Source organism: Tinamus guttatus, unplaced genomic scaffold (assembly GCF_059628265.1).
Source record: "Tinamus guttatus ecotype Peru unplaced genomic scaffold, ASM5962826v1 Tinamus_guttatus_pri_ptg000259l, whole genome shotgun sequence".
In the NCBI taxonomy this organism is placed as follows: domain Eukaryota; kingdom Metazoa; phylum Chordata; class Aves; order Tinamiformes; family Tinamidae; genus Tinamus; species Tinamus guttatus.
The window spans coordinates 1,147,288-1,165,784 of record NW_028288793.1 but is presented as its reverse complement, the minus strand read 5'-3'; the positions used below and the strand labels follow the sequence as shown (position 1 = coordinate 1,165,784).

The 18,497-nt window shown below is 53.6% G+C and overlaps 1 protein-coding gene across 1 annotated transcript in view; it reads right to left on the bottom strand.

Annotated features, from left to right (window-relative positions):
• CR1 (complement C3b/C4b receptor 1 (Knops blood group)) overlaps window positions 1-18,497 on the bottom strand; it is a 59,195-nt gene that overhangs the window by 19,958 nt on the left and 20,740 nt on the right. Inside the window, 23 exon segments of the mRNA XM_088526927.1 lie at window positions 249-446; window positions 4,400-4,423; window positions 4,605-4,811; window positions 5,241-5,326; window positions 5,938-6,031; window positions 7,112-7,297; window positions 7,789-7,971; window positions 8,447-8,666; window positions 8,958-9,040; window positions 9,264-9,350; window positions 9,831-10,013; window positions 11,842-12,044; window positions 12,219-12,320; window positions 12,478-12,573; window positions 12,822-13,004; window positions 13,143-13,256; window positions 13,449-13,506; window positions 15,193-15,387; window positions 15,963-16,157; window positions 16,579-16,664; window positions 17,172-17,247; window positions 17,504-17,587; window positions 18,025-18,216. Of these exon segments, the coding sequence (XP_088383053.1) occupies window positions 249-446; window positions 4,400-4,423; window positions 4,605-4,811; window positions 5,241-5,326; window positions 5,938-6,031; window positions 7,112-7,297; window positions 7,789-7,971; window positions 8,447-8,666; window positions 8,958-9,040; window positions 9,264-9,350; window positions 9,831-10,013; window positions 11,842-12,044; window positions 12,219-12,320; window positions 12,478-12,573; window positions 12,822-13,004; window positions 13,143-13,256; window positions 13,449-13,506; window positions 15,193-15,387; window positions 15,963-16,157; window positions 16,579-16,664; window positions 17,172-17,247; window positions 17,504-17,587; window positions 18,025-18,216 (3,135 nt within the window).

Genomic DNA, 18,497 nt, shown 5'->3' with positions numbered 1-18,497 from the left:
CATCGGGTGGCACCAAAAGGCCCTCCAGACCTCGCTGCTTCCCCCTCAAGGGCCAAGAGTGCTTGAACACACCTGGTGCCAGTGTGACCTGCCGCCTTGCTGTAGCACCACTCATCTTCATCTGATCTTTGCCAGGGAAACACTGGGAGGATTTGGCCAGGAGTAAAAGCTAGCTATGCTCTCAAGGGCTCTTATGAGGAGGGACCGGCACGAGAAGGAGCCGAGCCGGGGGATGGCACCGTACGTACCGAGGCTGCACTGTGGCAGGGGCCCGCTCCACACGCCCGTCCGCCCGTCCTTCGTCGTGCAGTGGATGGAGGCCTCGCCAACGCGGGCATAGCCCCAGTCGCACGTGTAGGTGACGACCGATCCCTGGGGGAACGTGTTCATGAACCTGCCCGTGTGCCTCCCGTGGGGAATATCCGGAGGTTGGGTGCACTGGATGCCTGCAGGAATGAGAGAGTCAGTGCGAGCAGAGCAGCAGCACTAGGTAAATATTTGCACCAGGCACAAGAATGCAGAAAGAACGCAAAACAGGCGGCTCGAGTGACGGGAGGCGACGTCTCGGACCAACGTGCCAGCAGGGTGGGGGCAAGCGCGTAAAAATAAGCATTGCAGAAGGAAATGCAACTTAATCTTTCTACAATGATTTGATTGGGGACAATGCATCTTTCTTCACACAAGCCACCCCTTTCCACCTGCACATCGCTATCCACGAGGAGCCTTTTTGGGAGATTCCCACGCAGAATTAAGTTATTTGAAATGCCTGCTTGGCTCACTCTAGATGATGCAAAGGTGTTGAGTCCCCCTGACCCGCCACGTCCCCTGCTTACCTTGTGCCTGCGCCCGGGCGGCCATGAGCAGAGCCAAGGCGCCCAGGAGGCGGCGGGCACCGGCGAGCGCCATGCACGGCCCCCAGCACCCGAGGCAGCAACTGCGGCCGCCCCCGGGGGCGGCGGGCAGATATGGGCACCGGCTTCCCCCTGCCTGCGGAAGGAGCTGCAGGTGACGGTGACGGCACAGCAAGGGGCTTCCCACCAGCGTCACTGCTGCACAGGAGCCAGCGGCGAGGGGGAAGAGGCGCCATGAGGCGGGTGAGGGGGAAGAGGCACCATGAGGTGGGCAAGGGGGGAAGAGGCGTCATGAGGCAACGGGGGGAAGAGGCACCATGAGGTGGGCGAGGGGGAAAGAGGGGTCATGAGGCGAGGGGGGAAGAGGCACCATGAGGTGGGCGAGGGGGGAAGAGGCGTCATGAGGTGGTGGGGGAAGAGGCGCCATGAGGTGAGGGGGGGAAGAGGCGCCATGAGGCGAGGGCGCGCAGCCGAGCGGGAAGTGGTCCCTGTGGGGGCTCTTCCCCAAACCACCAGCTCTTCCCTCCTGGGAAGCAGCTGGCAGGGTAGAGGAAGGGGATGTTGACAGCGTTTCCCTCCTCATGGCCACCGTGCATAGCCACAGCACTCCCAAAACCTTCCACCAAGATCCCTCCCAACCGTTGTTTCTCCAGGAACAAGCGTGAAGCAAACAGCCTTTAAACCTCATAATTTAATTTGATTCATTGCAGTCACATTGTACAAAGCGATATTTTGTGCAAATTATTCGCAGTTGTGGGCCACACTTTCACATGCTTTCACCGGCAGGTAACCTCCGCAGTGAGAAGCTCCATCACAGTATTGTGGCTACCAACGTGGGGACACGAACGGATCAGTTCAGTGCAGCCCGAAAGACAAGTCAACTCAGTCAGAAAAAGAAAAATCACTCAGTTATACAGTAGGGATGGTGACTTTGTAGGATTAAGATAACAAAACAGAATCTAGCCCTAAGCTACTAGGCTTTGAATTTATGTTCGGTTCATCTAGTCATTCACTTGCCTTATTAAAAATAAAAATTAAAAAAAAATGAAAAATTGCAAATTCCTGTTTCTTGAGACTAATTTCCGAAAAGAGTTATTTTGTGGCACCGCAAGGACAGTCGGTCAGAACTACGGCACATGCGTTTCCTCTGTAGTTAGGGGCAAGTTCCCGTTAGGGGGAACGCGCTGGGTCGAATGCAGAACCGCGCAGGGGGCAGCGGTACGCGCTGTACGGACGCTGCGGCTCCGCCGGCACCAAGCCAGCAGATGGGCAGCTTAACCCGCTGATCATTGACCTTGGTGCTGCTAAGACCAGGGAAGACAGCACTGCCATTGCCAGGACCCGCTATCAGCCAATGAAACAAGGGAATTCCTGCAAATCAAGGGAATGATGCATGGCGAGGGAGGCCTTGTCACTTGAGCCGTCCCTGTGGCACCTACAAAGCCCGAGTCAAGCAGGAAGGGAGGAGATGGCACACCTTATTTTAGCACGCTTTCTCACTCATTTCTTACTCATCTACATCCTACGCCCATCTCAACCCATCCTCAATACAACACGTCACTAGACCAGTTCTGCCAGGACAAAAGCAAAATGCGCAGAAGATGCAGGTGCTGAGATCACCATGGGTGACTGCACAAAGGGTTTGGCTTTCTGCATGGCAGCACCCACGTCCGCTCAACACGCCACACCAAGAGCTCCCCGCGCGGCACCGCTGCCCGCAGCACCGCACCGGGGGACATCCCCGAGCCACCAGCACGGCTGGCCTCCAAAAGAGGTTTTGCTCCCTCAACTTCACAGTGGCCAAGAGGAGCCCGCAGAGCTGAGCTGCTCTCAGGCCCTTTCCCGCACGAGGGTCCACACTCCTCCTCTGCCCACGTGTAGCCCCTTGCACCACCCTCTCCAAACCAGCAAACTCCTCTCTAGTGTACATGAAGACACTGGCTTCCTACCAGTCAGGAAGCACAGCAGCAGAAAGCAAAAAGTCCAAACAAGGCGACTTTCTGGAGTCTGGGGGCACCTGCAAAGCCACTGCCCACGCTGGGCTGCCAGGACGTTTCCACAGCCTGAGCACGTGCCCGTGGACAAGCCCCACTGACACCGTGAAACGCCCGTCCTGTCACCTCAGCCCAGCAACCTCCTCAGCCACTTCCTAGGAAGAGTTGAGTCACTGAAGAGGCAAGAAGCCTTCAGCAAAGCAGGAAGAGAAAAGCTTTGATAAGATAAGGAGACCACAAGATTAGCTTTAGTACCAACAGGAAGATTCAGAATAGTAGTCCTCTTAAATAAGACATTTAAATATTTTTCTCCAGTGAAATACCAATTTAGATGGATTACTATTTGCACAGCAGCTCGGGTTTGCCCTGAAGTGAAAACTGGAGCAAACACTTCTGTGTGACTATCCTCAGGTCTCTCAGTACCTACAGAATGTCAGCAGGAAACACCAGTCAGACATCAACCTTGATTTTCTCAAGAGTGTATCACTCACAGGAACAGTCTCTGTTAACTCTCTTAGCAGCATCATTTTGCTCTTCAGGACACTTAAGACACTTGCAAATCCCAATTAGGACCAGACAACACTACCTTAGTGGAGGTGAAAAACAAAACATGGTGGTACCCAAAGAGCTCTGTTTTCATGACTCTACAATATTGCAGGACGAAGGTCTTTGGTATCATCACAGCTTCACAGGGGGATAACTGCACTTGATTTCTGAATCGTAGTTTCATCTGGGTGGCCAGGAACTGTCCAGCAGAGGCCACATATGCAAAGTGCTGTATGCTCGACACAAGATGCAGCTATTATACCTGCAACCCAAAGCACAAGCAGTTCCCAGGCAGGATGATAGAGGATCAATGACATTTTTTCATCTAAAGTTCACAGATTACTACCTCTAGTCCTGTCTCATAAGAGTGAAATCCAAAACCCTGAGATCAGTGTGAACAAGTCTGACACATCTACAGTCCAGTGTTCTCCGAGGGGTCACCCTGACTCTTCCAGTTGCTTCTTCATAAACTAGAAGTTAAAAACCAGGATTGCCAGGAGGAGGGGCAGGATTCCTACAAGAAACAAACAAGAAACTTCAGTCTTCACTCCAAATATATTTGTTTACTCTTTGCCTCCCCACTCCCACACAGACAGTACCTTTAGCATTTTCTCCTCTTTTCAAAGGATGATCATAAAACAGCAAAAATATAAATATGACAAGTGTGGAAAGCTCATAGGCCTATTCCAGGCTTAAGCAGAATGTACATAATTTCTTATGAGACAATAACTTAAAATGGGGCAGGCAGTGTGGTTAAGAGGGACTTCAGAGAACACCGTGATGCTATCAACTCAATAATGCTCACAGCACAGCAGCCAACACTTTCTGCTGCTTCCAGGGGCTGTTGTGAGCAAGAGGGGAAGCGCAGGCAGCTGGAGAACAGTCGCTCACACTGCTATGGGTGGCATTTGCTGTCATTACGATACACGTTTAGTACGAGCACTGGACAGCATGACAGATCAGTCGTGCATCGCCCATGCATGAGACTCAGGAATTTTTATTACTCACCAGCAATGATCTTGTTAGCTGCACCTGGAAAAGAAGGGAGCAAAATGTGAAACTGAACACTCACTAAGCACATGCAGGCTGTTTCAGGAAGTTTTGGAGGCTTATTCCTTAAGTGAATATGTCATTTGAGGATGTGCAAAAGAAGCAGAAGCATAGATTTTCCCAAGAAAGAAGAGACTGCAAGATAGATAGAGGAGACAGTCACCTCTGCATTGAGGAGTAGGCTTGCTCCAGACTCCATGAGATTCATCTTCCACTGTACAGTGGATAGAGGCTTTCCCAATAAGGGTGAAGCCGTCATGACATTTATAGTCCACAACAGAGCCATAAGGAAAGCTGCTTTCCCCTCCGCCGTTGTGCATCCCATGGTCAATCGTCGGAGGTGGTCCACAGGAAACACTGAGGGGCTCTCCTACAGGAGGAACAGCACCGAGTGTCTGAGCACTTGCCTAACTGAAAAGGCAGCTCAGGGGTGTGGGAAGGAGGTACAGCCAACTGAAACACATCTAGAAACACCTGAAAACACTTCTGGCTTTCTTGCTTAATACTGGACTCAACCACTGCCTATGAGCCACAGCTCCACGATACCTCTCCATGAAACAGGCCACTGAAACACCTAATCAGACTGCTTTGCGCTGCTCTTCTCTGGCTCCCTCCAGTTTGTCAGCATGACTTTTGAATTGCACAGAATATTCCAGCTCACAGAACAAGCTAGTATTGAAATTTGAATTTTACAGCAGCTCCAAGCACAAGTAAGAACAGACCAAGCTCCCCAGCAAAGCAGCTACACCCCAAGAGCTCCAACCATTATCTTTGTAGCTCTGGGCACAGTTCCTCTTACTTTCACAGGTTGGAAATGCCTTATTCCAGCCAACTCCATTTCCTGAAATTTCACATGTGGCAGAAGATGGCCCATTTAATTTAAACCTGAAGAAAAAGAGAAAGTTTTACAATTTTCATAAAACTGCCCAGAAAGGGTTCTTTGTCCTCTCTGCTACCATGGCATGGATACAAGAACAGAAGTTGCTCCTGCAGTGAAACAGTATCTGGACCACCAAAAGCTATTGTAAAGCAGCAAACAAGGGCTGCCCTGCCCTGTCCATCAGGGAAGGGTCTAAATTTCCTGAAGCTTTAGCAGGAGGGATACCTCACCGGGGTCTTGGTAGGAGGCACAGGAATAACCCCCAGTCTAGGAGAGAAGGAACCACTGCCTCCTTTTCTTGGTAAAGGATTGAAGCGCATTCGCTTAAACCCCCAGACCTGGGACAGCTTCCCGGGCTTCTGTCGAACATTGTCTGGGGTGCTGGTGACCTCCCAGAGCTCAGAAGAGCTGTATCCCACCCATGCGCCGAAGCGGCTCGGTGTGTTCCAAATCACCCGCAAATTGCCACACTCGCTGGTCTCCCTGGGGACAGAACAGTTTTCCTGGGCACTTGTACTGGGACCCGGTGGGCAGAGGTTCTGCTTGTCCATGAAGTGCATCCTGATCACCGCTCCCAGCCTTCAGCTCTGTCCCTTTTAGGTAGCCATCCACTCACCCAGGATTACAGGTGAACGTCACCGTTGCCTCAAACTCGAAACTGTCTCCTAATACTTTCCCATCCTTTATTTGGGGAGTAGAACATTGCTGTCCTGGAGGAAAAGAAACCGACATGGGAATTACTTCATTTGTCTTCAAAGAGTGATGCCAAGTGATGGCTCTTAATCAGACTGACACGACCGAGACTAAGACCACGGCCAGGTTGGTCCCTGTGCCAAAACCCAGCGGCCCTGAGACCCTGGGGAGGACCCTGCCCCGCTCCCCAGCGGAGGAGCCTGCGCTGCAGCCTGGCAAGGAACAACGGAGACGGCAGCAACCGGTGCCAGGCACCGCGCGGCTCGCGCCCGGCTCAGCGCATGCCTGGAAAAGGCAGGTTCTTAAACCAATAAACCTAAATAAGGAGCTAAATAAGACTCCTATCACAAAGCAAACATGCAGCACACAATATGCGAGAGGATATGCCATTCCTGCAGCACTGCAAGAGCTCTTCCAATACCTGTATGAGGTGTCTTGCTAAGAGCAATTTTGTCTGTATTACCAAGAAAGGTCCAAAGTTTTTGCAGACCACACGTTGTCGACAGTAGTTTTAATATTAATCAGTCAGTGTTATTGTGGCAATATTACATGTCATTATTTCAGTGTTTCTCAGTAACTGTGATTACAATCTAAGCTTGCTTTATTTCAGCAGTTATGCTCTGGAAGTCAAGTGGGAATAGGAACCAGCAAGAAATACAAAGCTCCATGGCCCAGTCTCACCAATACCTCTGACTGTCCTCAGAACACGCCTTGCTAAAAGGAGAAAAAAATGATCTGCAATTACACTCAACTGTAGGTGCATCTTGAGGATCACTTAGTATGAACACACGAGCAAATTCATCTGCGTTATGTGGACTTGGAGGCAGAACTAAGCCGTTCTTCAGTTTGTTCAGAAAACAAAGCACTTGGTCTATACACACGTGATAAATGTGTGCCTAAAGGCAAGCAGACCTTGTTCTAAGTTTATCAAGTAGACCAAAATGCTAGATTTACCCCCATACACTTTAAAGAGTTCAGGAAGAAATTTCCAGGTGTGCCAGCACAGAGATGGGCATGAACAAAATTTCAGAGTCAGTAACACCTTGAGCGTGTAAGGCCACTGGTAGTAAAGACAGGGCAGGAACAGGGATACTCACGTGTGCAGAACTTGGAGTCTGCAGACCAAGTTGCATTTGTCAGACAAGTAACGACAGGAGACTTGCCACTTGCTGCAGCATAACCTGGTTTACACGTGTAAGTCAGCTGAGTTCCAACAACATACTGGCTGCTCACGGCGCCTGCTAATCCGGCAAAAGTGAAGCTTGGAGGAGCACCACAGGAACCTGCCAACGGGAGGCAAAGGGAAAGGTAGCTGCAGAAGAACACCCAGAGGGTCTCCAATAACAATAAGCCAACTGTTTGGGAGCACACATCCTTGTAAATGTTTCGGTTGCCGGTGTCCTGGATCCAGTTTGCATTTAGTGAACATTACATGCATTACAGCTCACATAACTGGAGACAAGATGCATCTTGAGCAGCATCTCTGCTTCTGAGATGCTACTTTGCTTAACACCAGCCTAGTTTGAAGCACCTGGACTCAGCAGAGCCCGCAGGTCTGCAAACTGGGGTGCAGGAATAGCATCAGGCATAGGAAGGCCCACCTCTCCTTTCGGTACACTTTGGGTCATTTGCAGTTCACAAAAGCTTCATGTCTAAATATACTAGTGCCCTGGGCTCCACTGCACGGGCTCTTAACCCCGCACAGCCTCCAGGGCACCCAACACACAGCAGGTTTGGATCTCATCTACTGAACGGCTCCTACACTGGTACTTACGTGGGTCGCAGAGCGGCAGGGGCGGCTGCCACGTGCTGTTGGCTTCACAAATAACAACACTGCTCCCGTTCAGAAGGAAACCAGATTTACACTGAAAAGTGACTGCGTCTTTATATGTGTACACAGGGCCAAAACCAGACACCTTCTCCCCGTTTTCCACTTCTGGATTTTGACATCGGACCACTGGAAACAAATCAAGCCAAGGAGAGGATTTGTTATAGGAGGGAAAGGGCCAGCACCGCGGCATTATGTGAGAAATGCTCTTAGCAGAACTGCCTCTATGAGAGGCTTTTCAAGAGCTTTTGAGAACTGGAACCTTTTGAATAAGTAAATCATTTTCATTTACATTTGCTAGAATATGAAGTCAAAATAAGCATGGTTGCTGCTACAGGGACTGTGCACACTCTTCTGCAGTGAAATGTTGCCTATTCTAGATCAATCTCAATTATAGAAGTGGCTTTCCATGGGCAGAAGAATCTGGTAAACCAAGCCCTGTCTCTGACCATAGCTTGGGAGATCACCACATTAAGCTTTTGGGAATCATTTAAAACTCAGATTAACTTCTCATGGTTGTCATTCCATCTGGAAAGTAGAGTTTCACATGAAAGAGGCAAGAGAAATGAAATCAAAAGAAAATGGAGAGAAAGAAAACATTTACCTTTGCATTCAGGGGCTGGACCACTCCATTTTCCATTCAAGTTATCGTCTGATGTACAGTAAATCGTGGGCTCTCCAATGAGAGTAAAGTTTTGGTGACAGCTGTAAGTAACAGTGGAGCCAAAGGTAAAGCTTCCCTCATCAGCAGTGAGCTGTCCATTTGCAATTGCAGGAGGGGGCTCACAGGGAATAACTGTGGGGAAAAATAGCAGAAAAATGCACTGATGTTTCCATTAAAATACAAACCCCAAAAATCTCTGTCTGACCAAAAGGTATTAACAAAAGCCGAAGAAAAAGCAGGGAACATGTCCAAAAGCCACCCTTTCAAACTGAAAGTTTCGAGTGCTCCTTCAAATTCTGAATGTTTTCCAGGTTTTGAAATGGGTGAATGGTGTAACAGCAAACAGCACCCTTTGCCCGAGGAGAAACGCAACACAAGTAGTGTAGCTTGCAGAGCCAGGAGAGGGAAGCAACCTGCCCTTCCCCAAACTCTCCACAAAGCAGCCTCTTACTTTCACAGTGCGGAATCTGACTCCAGACAACGTCAGTGCCATCAAGGATACACTGTGCAGTTTCATCCCCAATGAGTCGGTACCTAAGGAAAGAAAGGGTTGAATCTCTTTAAAAAGACAAAGAGTGAGAAAAAATGGGAAATTCAACAAGTTTTATCGTTTCTAATGGCTCTGAACCTCCTCTCCTGGCTCTTTTCCAAGGAAACCACTCCAAGGCTCTGAGTATCCCACTCCCACAGGTGCTGCCCACTGGCCTGAGCTCTCCGGACCAGCCCCGGACCCGGGCAGACACTCACCCTGTGTTACAGCTGAAGTGAACTATCCCTCCAAACAGGAAATTGGCGTTTTCATCAATTTTGCCATTCGGTATTTCTGGTGGACCGCAGTTCTTTCCTGGGGGACAAGTGACCGGCATGAGCTGCATGTCAGGCTGTTGGGATGAGGGGTTGTACCACCCTTCAGGGTTCTTATGGACCTGCCCGTCCTCGCTAGCAAGGACCAACGCTTTTAGAAAAGTTTAAGATCCTCATTAAACTCTGAGGAACTGGTAGTTACATACAGCGAAGGGCAATAACGGAGCACAGATTCATGGGCATTTACACACTTAGTGAGACCCAGGCAGCTCAGCACAGAGGCCCCTTCCCGCGGCGAAGGGAGGGCAGAGACCCCCTCCACCCGCCCATTGCCAGGAGGTGACAGATGCCCTTTCCCTGTCCCGCTTTGCTTTGGCCCAAACACGCGGCCGCTCTCACACCGCAGCCCTTTGCGTCACCACGTGGTAAAGCCTGCCGGTAATTAAAGGGAATCACCGGGCCCCAGGGCGCGCGTGGGACACGGCTGCGGGGACACCCCGGCGCCCGGCCGGGCACGCACCGATGCAGAAGTCGCTGTCCCAGGCCCACGTGGAGTTCTGGCACACGGTGTAGAGGTCCTTGCCGCTGGCCGGCGTGTACCCGGGCCGGCACCGGTACTCGACCCACGCGCCGGCGCTGTAGGAGTCGTTCGTGGGCCCGGCTGGCTCCGCGAAGGGGAGCCTCGGGGGCGCCCCGCAGTCGCCTGCGGAGCCACGGGGGGACGTTGGTCTCTGTCCTTCCCCACACGGACTCGTCCCCAAGCCCAGGTGCCGCCTGGCTGCAGCGCCTGGTCTCAGCGCCATCCCCGAATCCCTTCTTCTGGCATTCCCAGCTCCAGAACCTTCCCCACGTTCCCCTCATCCTCATACCGTTTCCCTGACCCTTGTCCGCAGCCTTACCCTTTCCCCCTTCCACTCCCATCCCCATCTCCGCTCCCGTCCCATCTCCATCCCCTTCCCCTGCTCCCAGCCTTATCCTATTCCCATCTCCATCCCCTCCCATCTCCATCCCCACGTCCTCCGGTCCCTCCGGCCCCGCTCACCCCGCACCACAGGCGGCAGCAGCAGCAGCAGCAGCGCGGCCAGGGGGCAGCGCGGCCCCATGGTGCCCGTGACGAGGCGGCCGCGCAGCCGGGCCGAGCCGGGCCGGGCCGGGCCGGGCGGAACGGGCGGAGCGGGGCGGGCCGCGCTGGGTCCGCCCCGCACACCTGTCTCCTCCCTTTCCGCCGCTCCTCCCGCTCTTCCATGAGTTCCCTGCGCTATCCAAGCGCCAGCCGGGCCTTTTCCCGCTGTTCCCATCCCTGCTGGGCCAGCCCCGCAAACCAAGGCCCCCTCCGGCTCCCTCGGGCAGCAGGAGCTTCCCTGCTTGGGCTCCCAGGACAACGCGGGAGCCATCACTCACCCGCTGCGCGTGGATCTGCAGCGTGCCCTCCTCCTGGCTTTCATACAGGAGAAAAAGGGAGTAGTTAATGTTCAGCAAGGGCCATATCGCCCGTGGGGACAGGCAGGGAGTGCTGCAGAGCTGGGGGACTTAGGTGGCCCTGGTGTCCCTGCCTCTTGGGGTGAGACAAGGAGCCTCTGGGGTTCCTGTCTTGTCATCATGGGTTTGGTCTCCCTGCCAAAACAAAACAAAGAGGACGAGCAGCAAACGCCCAACGGGAGCGCAGGTCGGGGCGAGACCCGCGCTCTTCCCTGCTAGATCCACGGCAAAGAGCCCACGAGCTGTCACCTGGGGAAGGGGACACCTCGGAGGAGGCCGCACGTCCCCGACGCGGAGCTCCACACGGAAGCTTTTTCCCAGCAAAACCTCCTGACCCTGGCACTGCCACCCAGTTCCTAGGAAAGACCGCGCCGGATGACTTGGCACAAGAGCAGCACTTATCTCGAGCACTGCTGATACGGCCAGGGCAGAGAACAGCATTATAACATTTCAGCTGCCTTAAAAGAAGGTTTTATCAGTGAATATGGGGAAAAAAAGCAAACTCAAGATACTAGAATTCTTTATTTAGTATCCCTTTTGTTTACAAAATAGCTTTACTATTAACACTGTATGTTTCTTCACTGGTATTTGCATGCTGCTAAACCTCAGTAAAAAAGTTTTAAAAATACACATAAATCTTATAAATCTGTGCAAACAGGATGCTTAGTATGAAAGTACTTTCCCAATAAAGAGAAACATTCCTTGAAATTAAAACGGTTTGTTTTAAGAACTACAAAAATAGGTCTTACTAAAGCATGAAATAATTTGGGCACCAAACCAGTAGGGAGCTGGATTTGAAGTCTTGCTCGAGCCCTCAGCTTCTCTGCAAGGAGCTTCCCGCCGACTGTGGAGTTAGGCGACTTGGTTCACGTTGCCTTGAATGAAAGCTCCAGCGAGAAGGTTGGACGTTAGTGATGAATTTCCGCGCTTTCCAACAGGTTTTGTGCCGCCGGAGCCATCACGGAGCTGGCCCTGCAGCGGGAAGCGGGCGGTGAGGAGGTGCCGGCGCCCGGGCGAGCGGCGCTGGCGCCTGCGCGAGGAGCCGCGCTTACCGGGGCGCCCCAGCTGGCAGAGGTGCGCGTGGGCCGGCGCGCGGCACCGCGGGCACGCGTGGCACGGCGGCCCGCGCGCGGGCACGAGGTGCGCGGCCGCCCCGGCGCCGGGCAGCGGGCACACGTAGCGGCCCGGCGCCTCCGAGTGCACCAGCTCGAGGTGCAGCTGGTCGGTGCAGGCCGGGCACACCGGCCCCGCGGCGCTGGAAGAGAAGGGAGAAGGGCTCAGCGCGGGCAGGGCCGCGGGATTGATCCTCGAGAGCGTCTGGGTTATTCAAATACGAGTGGATTTGACTCCGTGAGCTGCAGTATGAACCAAGCAAGTGGTTGTGTGGAAGCACCAGAGCGTGTGCCGGTGAAAGCACAACTGAACTCACCGCGCTCGTGCCCCGCGCGGAGGCTCCGCCGGCTCCGTGGCGCCGCGGCCGCCGAGGTGGGCGGCCCTCCAGTCCTCACAGGTGGGACACACGTGGTCAGGGCTGCGGAGAAGCGGGGTCGAGGACATGCAAAACAACAGGCCCTTTCAGGGAGACGCGAGAGCCGCCTGCGAGGCCCCGTGCCCACGACGTCCCCTCGGTGCAGCGCTGCTCGCAGCGAGGTCCTGCGCGTGCTCGTGGGCGGGAGGCGAGGAGGTACCTTTCACGGCTCCCAGGCTGCTCTGCCTCACGCCCCTCCACCATTTCTTCTTCCACAAAGCTGCTCCTCAGCAAACCCGGAGCTTTTTCCAGAGAGCTGAATGGAGAGGGTTGGTCAGACGCAGCGTCCCGCGCAACCCCGCGCTGCCGGCGCGCGCAGCAATCCCAGCTGCCACGCTGCGGCAGGTTCCCTTACATTTCCCCTTTACCCGGGGATATATATTTCTCCCCCGACCCAAAGTGACGCGTTCCCGCTTCATCCCACACGGATCCGCTCCGAACACCCCGCTGGCGAGGAGGAGCCCGTTCCCGCCGGGGGAAGCGGCTGCCCCGGGGCGCACGCACCTCGTGCCCGCTGCGTTCGGGCTCTGCGCCTCGCCGATGCTCAGGGCCGCGTAGGTGGGCACGGGGCCAAGCCGGGCGCGCAGCCAGTCCCCGCAGGTGGCACAGGGCTGGCCCTGCGGCCGGCCCAGGTGGACGTGCAGCCTGGCCTCGCAGCGGGGACACACGTGGCAGCTCCCGTGGGGGCTGCGGACACGGGAGAAGGAGACCTGGGATTGCCGAGAGCCCCAAGGGACCCTCGGCAGCGCGGTCCCCTCCTGGCACTGCCGGCTGAAACGTGGGCACCGAGAGCCGCCCCGCGGGCGCCCCGCTCCGCAGACCCACCATGCAGGGAGCTGTCCCAGCACAGGCTGCTTCTCAGCATCACCCGCTACCCCCCGGCCCGTCTGCGGATCCGGCCCCTTCGCCACGCGCTTTGGGGAGCCTGTTTCATAGGAACTGCAGAGAGAGAGAGAAAAGGATAGAACAAACCCAGATATAACACTAAGGTGATACTAGACCATACGAATATAGACCTAGGGCAAATTTATGTCACTTGCCACCGAGGAGCAAACACTAGTAGAGCAGGACCAGCAAAATGCCAGGAATGAGGCTGGGAACGGCTCCGAAGAGCAGCTTTGGCTCACTCACCATTGCTGCTTTTTCTTCTTCCACCTCACGAAGCCCCACACTAGAAGTATGCAGATCCCTTGGGAAGCAAATAAGCAAACAGCAAATCTGGTAAGTAATTCAGTGAAACACAGCAGTTTGATAAAAGACCAATGGGAAAATTCACTGCTCTGCAGGCCAGCACCACGACGAGGTTTCCCAGAATAAGGCAAAAGCCCCCCTGCATCCCTGGGCAGAGACCACAGGAAATCACTATTGAAGGGTATTTTTCATGCTGATGTTCTTAACTGTGTGATTCTCACTTATTTAATGCTTTTATAGGCAGCCTTTGTATTTTAACATACTCTTTTTTCGTATTCACTCCTTCCTGCAACAAGGATGCCCAGGCTTCGCTAAGCTCTCCTCTTTCAAGCCCTTTAAAAGGAACGTTCTTAATCAGAGTGGCAGGATGTACGATATTAGCTGTGGCTTGTTTCATTTCTTCCTCAAGTGCTGTAATGTTTTCTACTAAGACATATGTCATTGCTTACAGTGCTATTCCATTAGCTAATAGAGAAACACACAAACCCTAACTGGAGATAAAAGTTTAAAACAAGGAGTTTTAAAATGAAGCAAACACAATAGCGACCCCAGATATTAAACTACAACAACAGCTTTGGCTTAGGAAAGTATAGTCTCAAATTTAAACGACTTACCAATGCAACTAGGGGCAAGGATAAATGCTGGAGAAGAAAATGGAGAAAATATGATTAAAATAACAGAGCCAAATCTGATACTCCTGAGAAGATAAAGCATTGCTAATCAGTCTGTCATTAATTACTAACATCTGGCTGTGCTCTTCCCGCTCCCCCTTTCCCCACCAGCAGAGCTGAGGTCGACACCTCCAAACTCCGGAGCCTCAGGTGCCCAGCGAGGTGGAATTGGAGCAGCCAACACGACCCGAGGCCGAAAGCGTTTCCTGAACCCTCACCTAAGACAGGACGATTCTCTGCTGTTTCATCTTCCAAGGGTTTAGGTGGGTCTGTCACTGCCATGGTCTCAACTACGGCGAAAAAAGCTAAAAGAAAGAGCAGTTAAATATATATATAATTCACCGTGTCTCTATAAGGTATGCAATGCTCCACTGAGGAGTAAATGCAGGGGTAACGGTCTGATCTGTGGTAGTGGTGGCCTGTGGATCTGGACCTGCTCCAGCAGCCCATGCTGCTGGCCAAGGAGGGCTTGTGACTGCTCCCAGGATGGGCCAAGGACGTTGTCCCAAAGAACTCGTCCTCTGCTCACCCGGGAAAAGGTCCATGTTTCCAAAGGACAAAGCTATGGACTGGGAGCTGGATGGCTGCCAAGTGTCCCAGAGAAACTCCTAAGATCTAGGGACTGCTCTGGCTACACAATCCCTTTGCAAAGAACCCAGACTTTAATCTAAGGACTCTGATTTATGTGAGAGGCAAGAAGGAACCTCTTGGTGGCACTCAAATCTTAAAGGTAGGCAGATGTCTATAGTTACCCCCTAGCTGTTGCTGGATGCTAGCTATAAAACCATCCTGAGCTTTAGCTCACCATCTTTCAGATCAGACAGTGACACCTTTCAAATATTCTTTTAAATAAAATATTATCTGTTCCCCTTGCAGGGAAAAATACAAAATTGTGCACATCTGTACACAGGTTGTTCTTCAAAAGACCTTGGCATGTTGCCTTCCCTCCAAGCCCAAGGCTTTCTAAATAAGTTTTCTTGTAAGCAGATGACCTTGGAAACAATCCCACTCACCTCTGCAGGCAGGAGGAGGGCCGCTCCACACCCCGTGCTCCTTGTTTGCAGCCGTGCAGCGAAGAGCTTCATCCCCAACGAGGTGCAGGCCGGGGTCACACGTGTAAGTCACGACGGAGCCGTACGCGAACTCCCGCAAGCTGCTGCCGTTGTGCGTCGCGTTGGGGACGGCCGGAGGGGGAGCACAGGCAATGGCTGAGAGAAGGGAGAGGAAGGAGCTCGTTGGACCCCACCAGAAGGATCTTCCCCGTGCTTGGAAGTGGCAACACAGGAGCACCGGAGGCGGGGGCTCCTGTTGGCCCCGTGTCTCGGAAGCTTGAGGTGAAACCTGAGCATTGGCCACACTCCCTGCACATGGTTATTTTTAAGGCCCTCTGCTGCGACACGTGGGACGGTGGCAGGAGACGGCCAGCAGGGACAGCAGGGCCACCGGGCTGCTGCTTTATTCCAGGCTTGCCCATTGCAAAGGCCCCAGCACATCAGCTGCCTCCTTTCCACTGCTACTTACAGGACTTGAAGGAAAAAAAACACAAAACTGGCCACAACTGTAACCGTGTCCTTCTTCAACAGAATGTGCCACATCATTGTCCGTCAGAGACCAAGACTTTCTAATAAGCTTCCTTGTAAGCAGACACTGTCCTCCTGGAAACAAGCCCCAGGAATTCTTGCCCAGCAGGTAGACCTCCACTTCCGAGAAGGGCAGATTTGGGCCATCCAAGTGCCTGACAAGAAAAATTGCAACAGGAGGAAGCCGCGGGAGCAGCGCTCACCTCTGCAGGCAGGAGGAGGGCCGCTCCACAGCCCGTGCTCCTTGTTTGCAGCCGTGCAGCGAAGAGCTCCATCCCCAACGAGGTGCAGGCCGGGGCCACACGTGTAAGTCACGACGGAGCCGTACGCGAACTCCCGCAAGCTGCTGCCGTTGTGCGTCGCGTTGGGGACGGCCGGAGGGGGAGCACAGGCAATGGCTGAGAGAAGGGAGAGGAAGGAGCTCGTTGGACCCCACCAGAAGGATCTTCCCCGTGCTTGGAAGTGGCAACACGGGAGCATTGGCGGCGGGGGCTCCTGTTGCTGCTGTGTCCAGGAAGCTGGAGGTGAAACCTGAGCATTGGCCACACTCCCTGCACATGGTTATTTTTAAGGGTCTCTGCTGCGACACGTGGGACGGTGGCAGGAGACACCAGCAGGGACAGCAGGGCCACCAGGCTGCTGCTTTATTCCAGGCTTGCCCATTGCAAAGGCCCTGGCAACCCTACTGACTAATCCTTATTTTCATCACCTCAGCTGCCTCCTTTCCCCTACTGCTTACCTCTCCTAATTAATTAGAATCAGTGTACAATCGAGTCATCCTCAGTTACGGACGTGACGTTTGCAGGCAGCCCGACTCACCCTGGCACGCGGGGACTCTGCTCCAGGCGACGCCGCTCCCGCTGAGCAGGCAGTGCACGAGCGGCGAGCGCGCGGCCACGCGGTACCTGCGGGCAGAGACACGGCCAAATCACCCCGTGAGACGACGCCGGGGTCCCGTGTCCCCGTGTCTGCTCGGGTGACGCGGCCAGGCCACCCGGGCACGCACCTCTTGGTGCTTTCGCGTGTGCGAGCGCAGGAAATCTGTGGAAAACCTGTTTGTTTAAAGCAAATATCCCCTTCCTCTTCCATGAGGTCTCAGGACGAATTTTGTTATACTAACCTCCCACACGTTAAAACAAACTTGGGCCAGATGTTTGTGTTAAACTTTTGCAGGGACCAATGCAGCATTTTCTGTTCCTCTGAAGAGCAGAAACTGCCTTCCTAACTGATGGGAACCGACTCGAGGTGTAGCAAGAACAACAGGACGAGAGCTTCAACCTGTGCCATCCCAATGCTTCCAATGCAGCCCTTCCCTCCGGCCGCTCCGGACGCCTGGTGTGTGTTTGGTTCCCCAGGGAGGTTTATTTGCCTGTTTTTAAGGTGCCAACACGAGCAGTTGCCTTCGTACTCACCCATCATCACAAACCACGTTTGCTCTTGCACCGAACAGGTGATCGGTTGTAACCACTTTACCATGCTCTGGATTTGCTGGAACGCCACAAGATTTCTCTAAAAAGAGTAAGATCAGCCTTAGGGCAACATTACAAGGAAGGGGAAGACCAACAGAAATCCTTTGCATGAGATTATAGCGATATCAAACCAGATATCTGATGACTTCAGAGCACATGATGTTTCATGATGATGATATTTTCATCATTCTAAAACATCCTAAAACACAAATACAAATCACAGGCCTGACGATTCAGCTGTGGATGGTCACTGAAAAGTGACCCTAGACACTCACTTCGACACAACTCAGGAACTTCCGTCCACGTTACATTTTCAAGACAAGTGCTGGTGAGGAGCCTTTCGCTGGTTTTCTCGTAGCCTGCGCGGCAAAAGTACCTCACAGTGATCCCGACAGCGTAAAAATTCTTGGTTTCATCCTCTTCGGCCAGTTTAGCAAAGGTTAGACGTGTTGGGCTAGAACAGCTCCCTGGTGACAATAAAGACAACCAAAATGCACACTTGTGAGGCAAAGATTACTGTGCGCTGCACTCTACTATAGGTACATGTAAAGGTACTTGGTAGTGCACATCCAACAGCAAAGCAGCCCAAATAAAGGGTTTCACATCAAAATCAAAATACTTGCAGCCTAGGAGCATTCGCTGGGCTGATAAAGGCTGTTATTTACACTTTCATCCCAGCAAAACTAAGCGTGGGGGGGATGCAGAACAGCTCAAAACGCAGCAAATGGTCAAGAGCACTGAAGCAGCACGTCTTTGCAGCCCGACTCGTCCCAGAGGAGCGTCCCGGAGTACTTACGGTCGCAGAACTCGCGGAGCGGGGACCACTGGTCCGTGGGGAGGCACTCGGTGGTGTCGGGCATCCCGGGCAGCTTGGTGAGGCCCTGCAGGCAGCTGTACGTGACCCTGGAGCCCGCGGTGAAGCTGTCCTGCTGCCGGCTCTGCTCTGGCGGCTCCGCGCGCGCCAGCGCGGGCAGCGGCCCGCAGGCCCCTGCGGCGGCACGAGAAGGGGCTCAGCGGGGCTGGCGCTGCCTTCGCGGAGCACCCGGGCACGAGGTAAATGCGACACGCGCAGCACTGCGTGCATCACAGGGCACTGCATGCACCGCGCACACCGCATGCACCGCACGCGCTGCATTGCACACGCTGCACGCACTGTGCACACCGCATGCACCGCACCGGGCAGCTGCCCGGGGTGCCCAGGCCGCCCTGGAGCCCCCCGGTCCCCGTCCCGCTCTCACCGCGGGCCCCGGGCGGCAGCAGCAGCAGCAG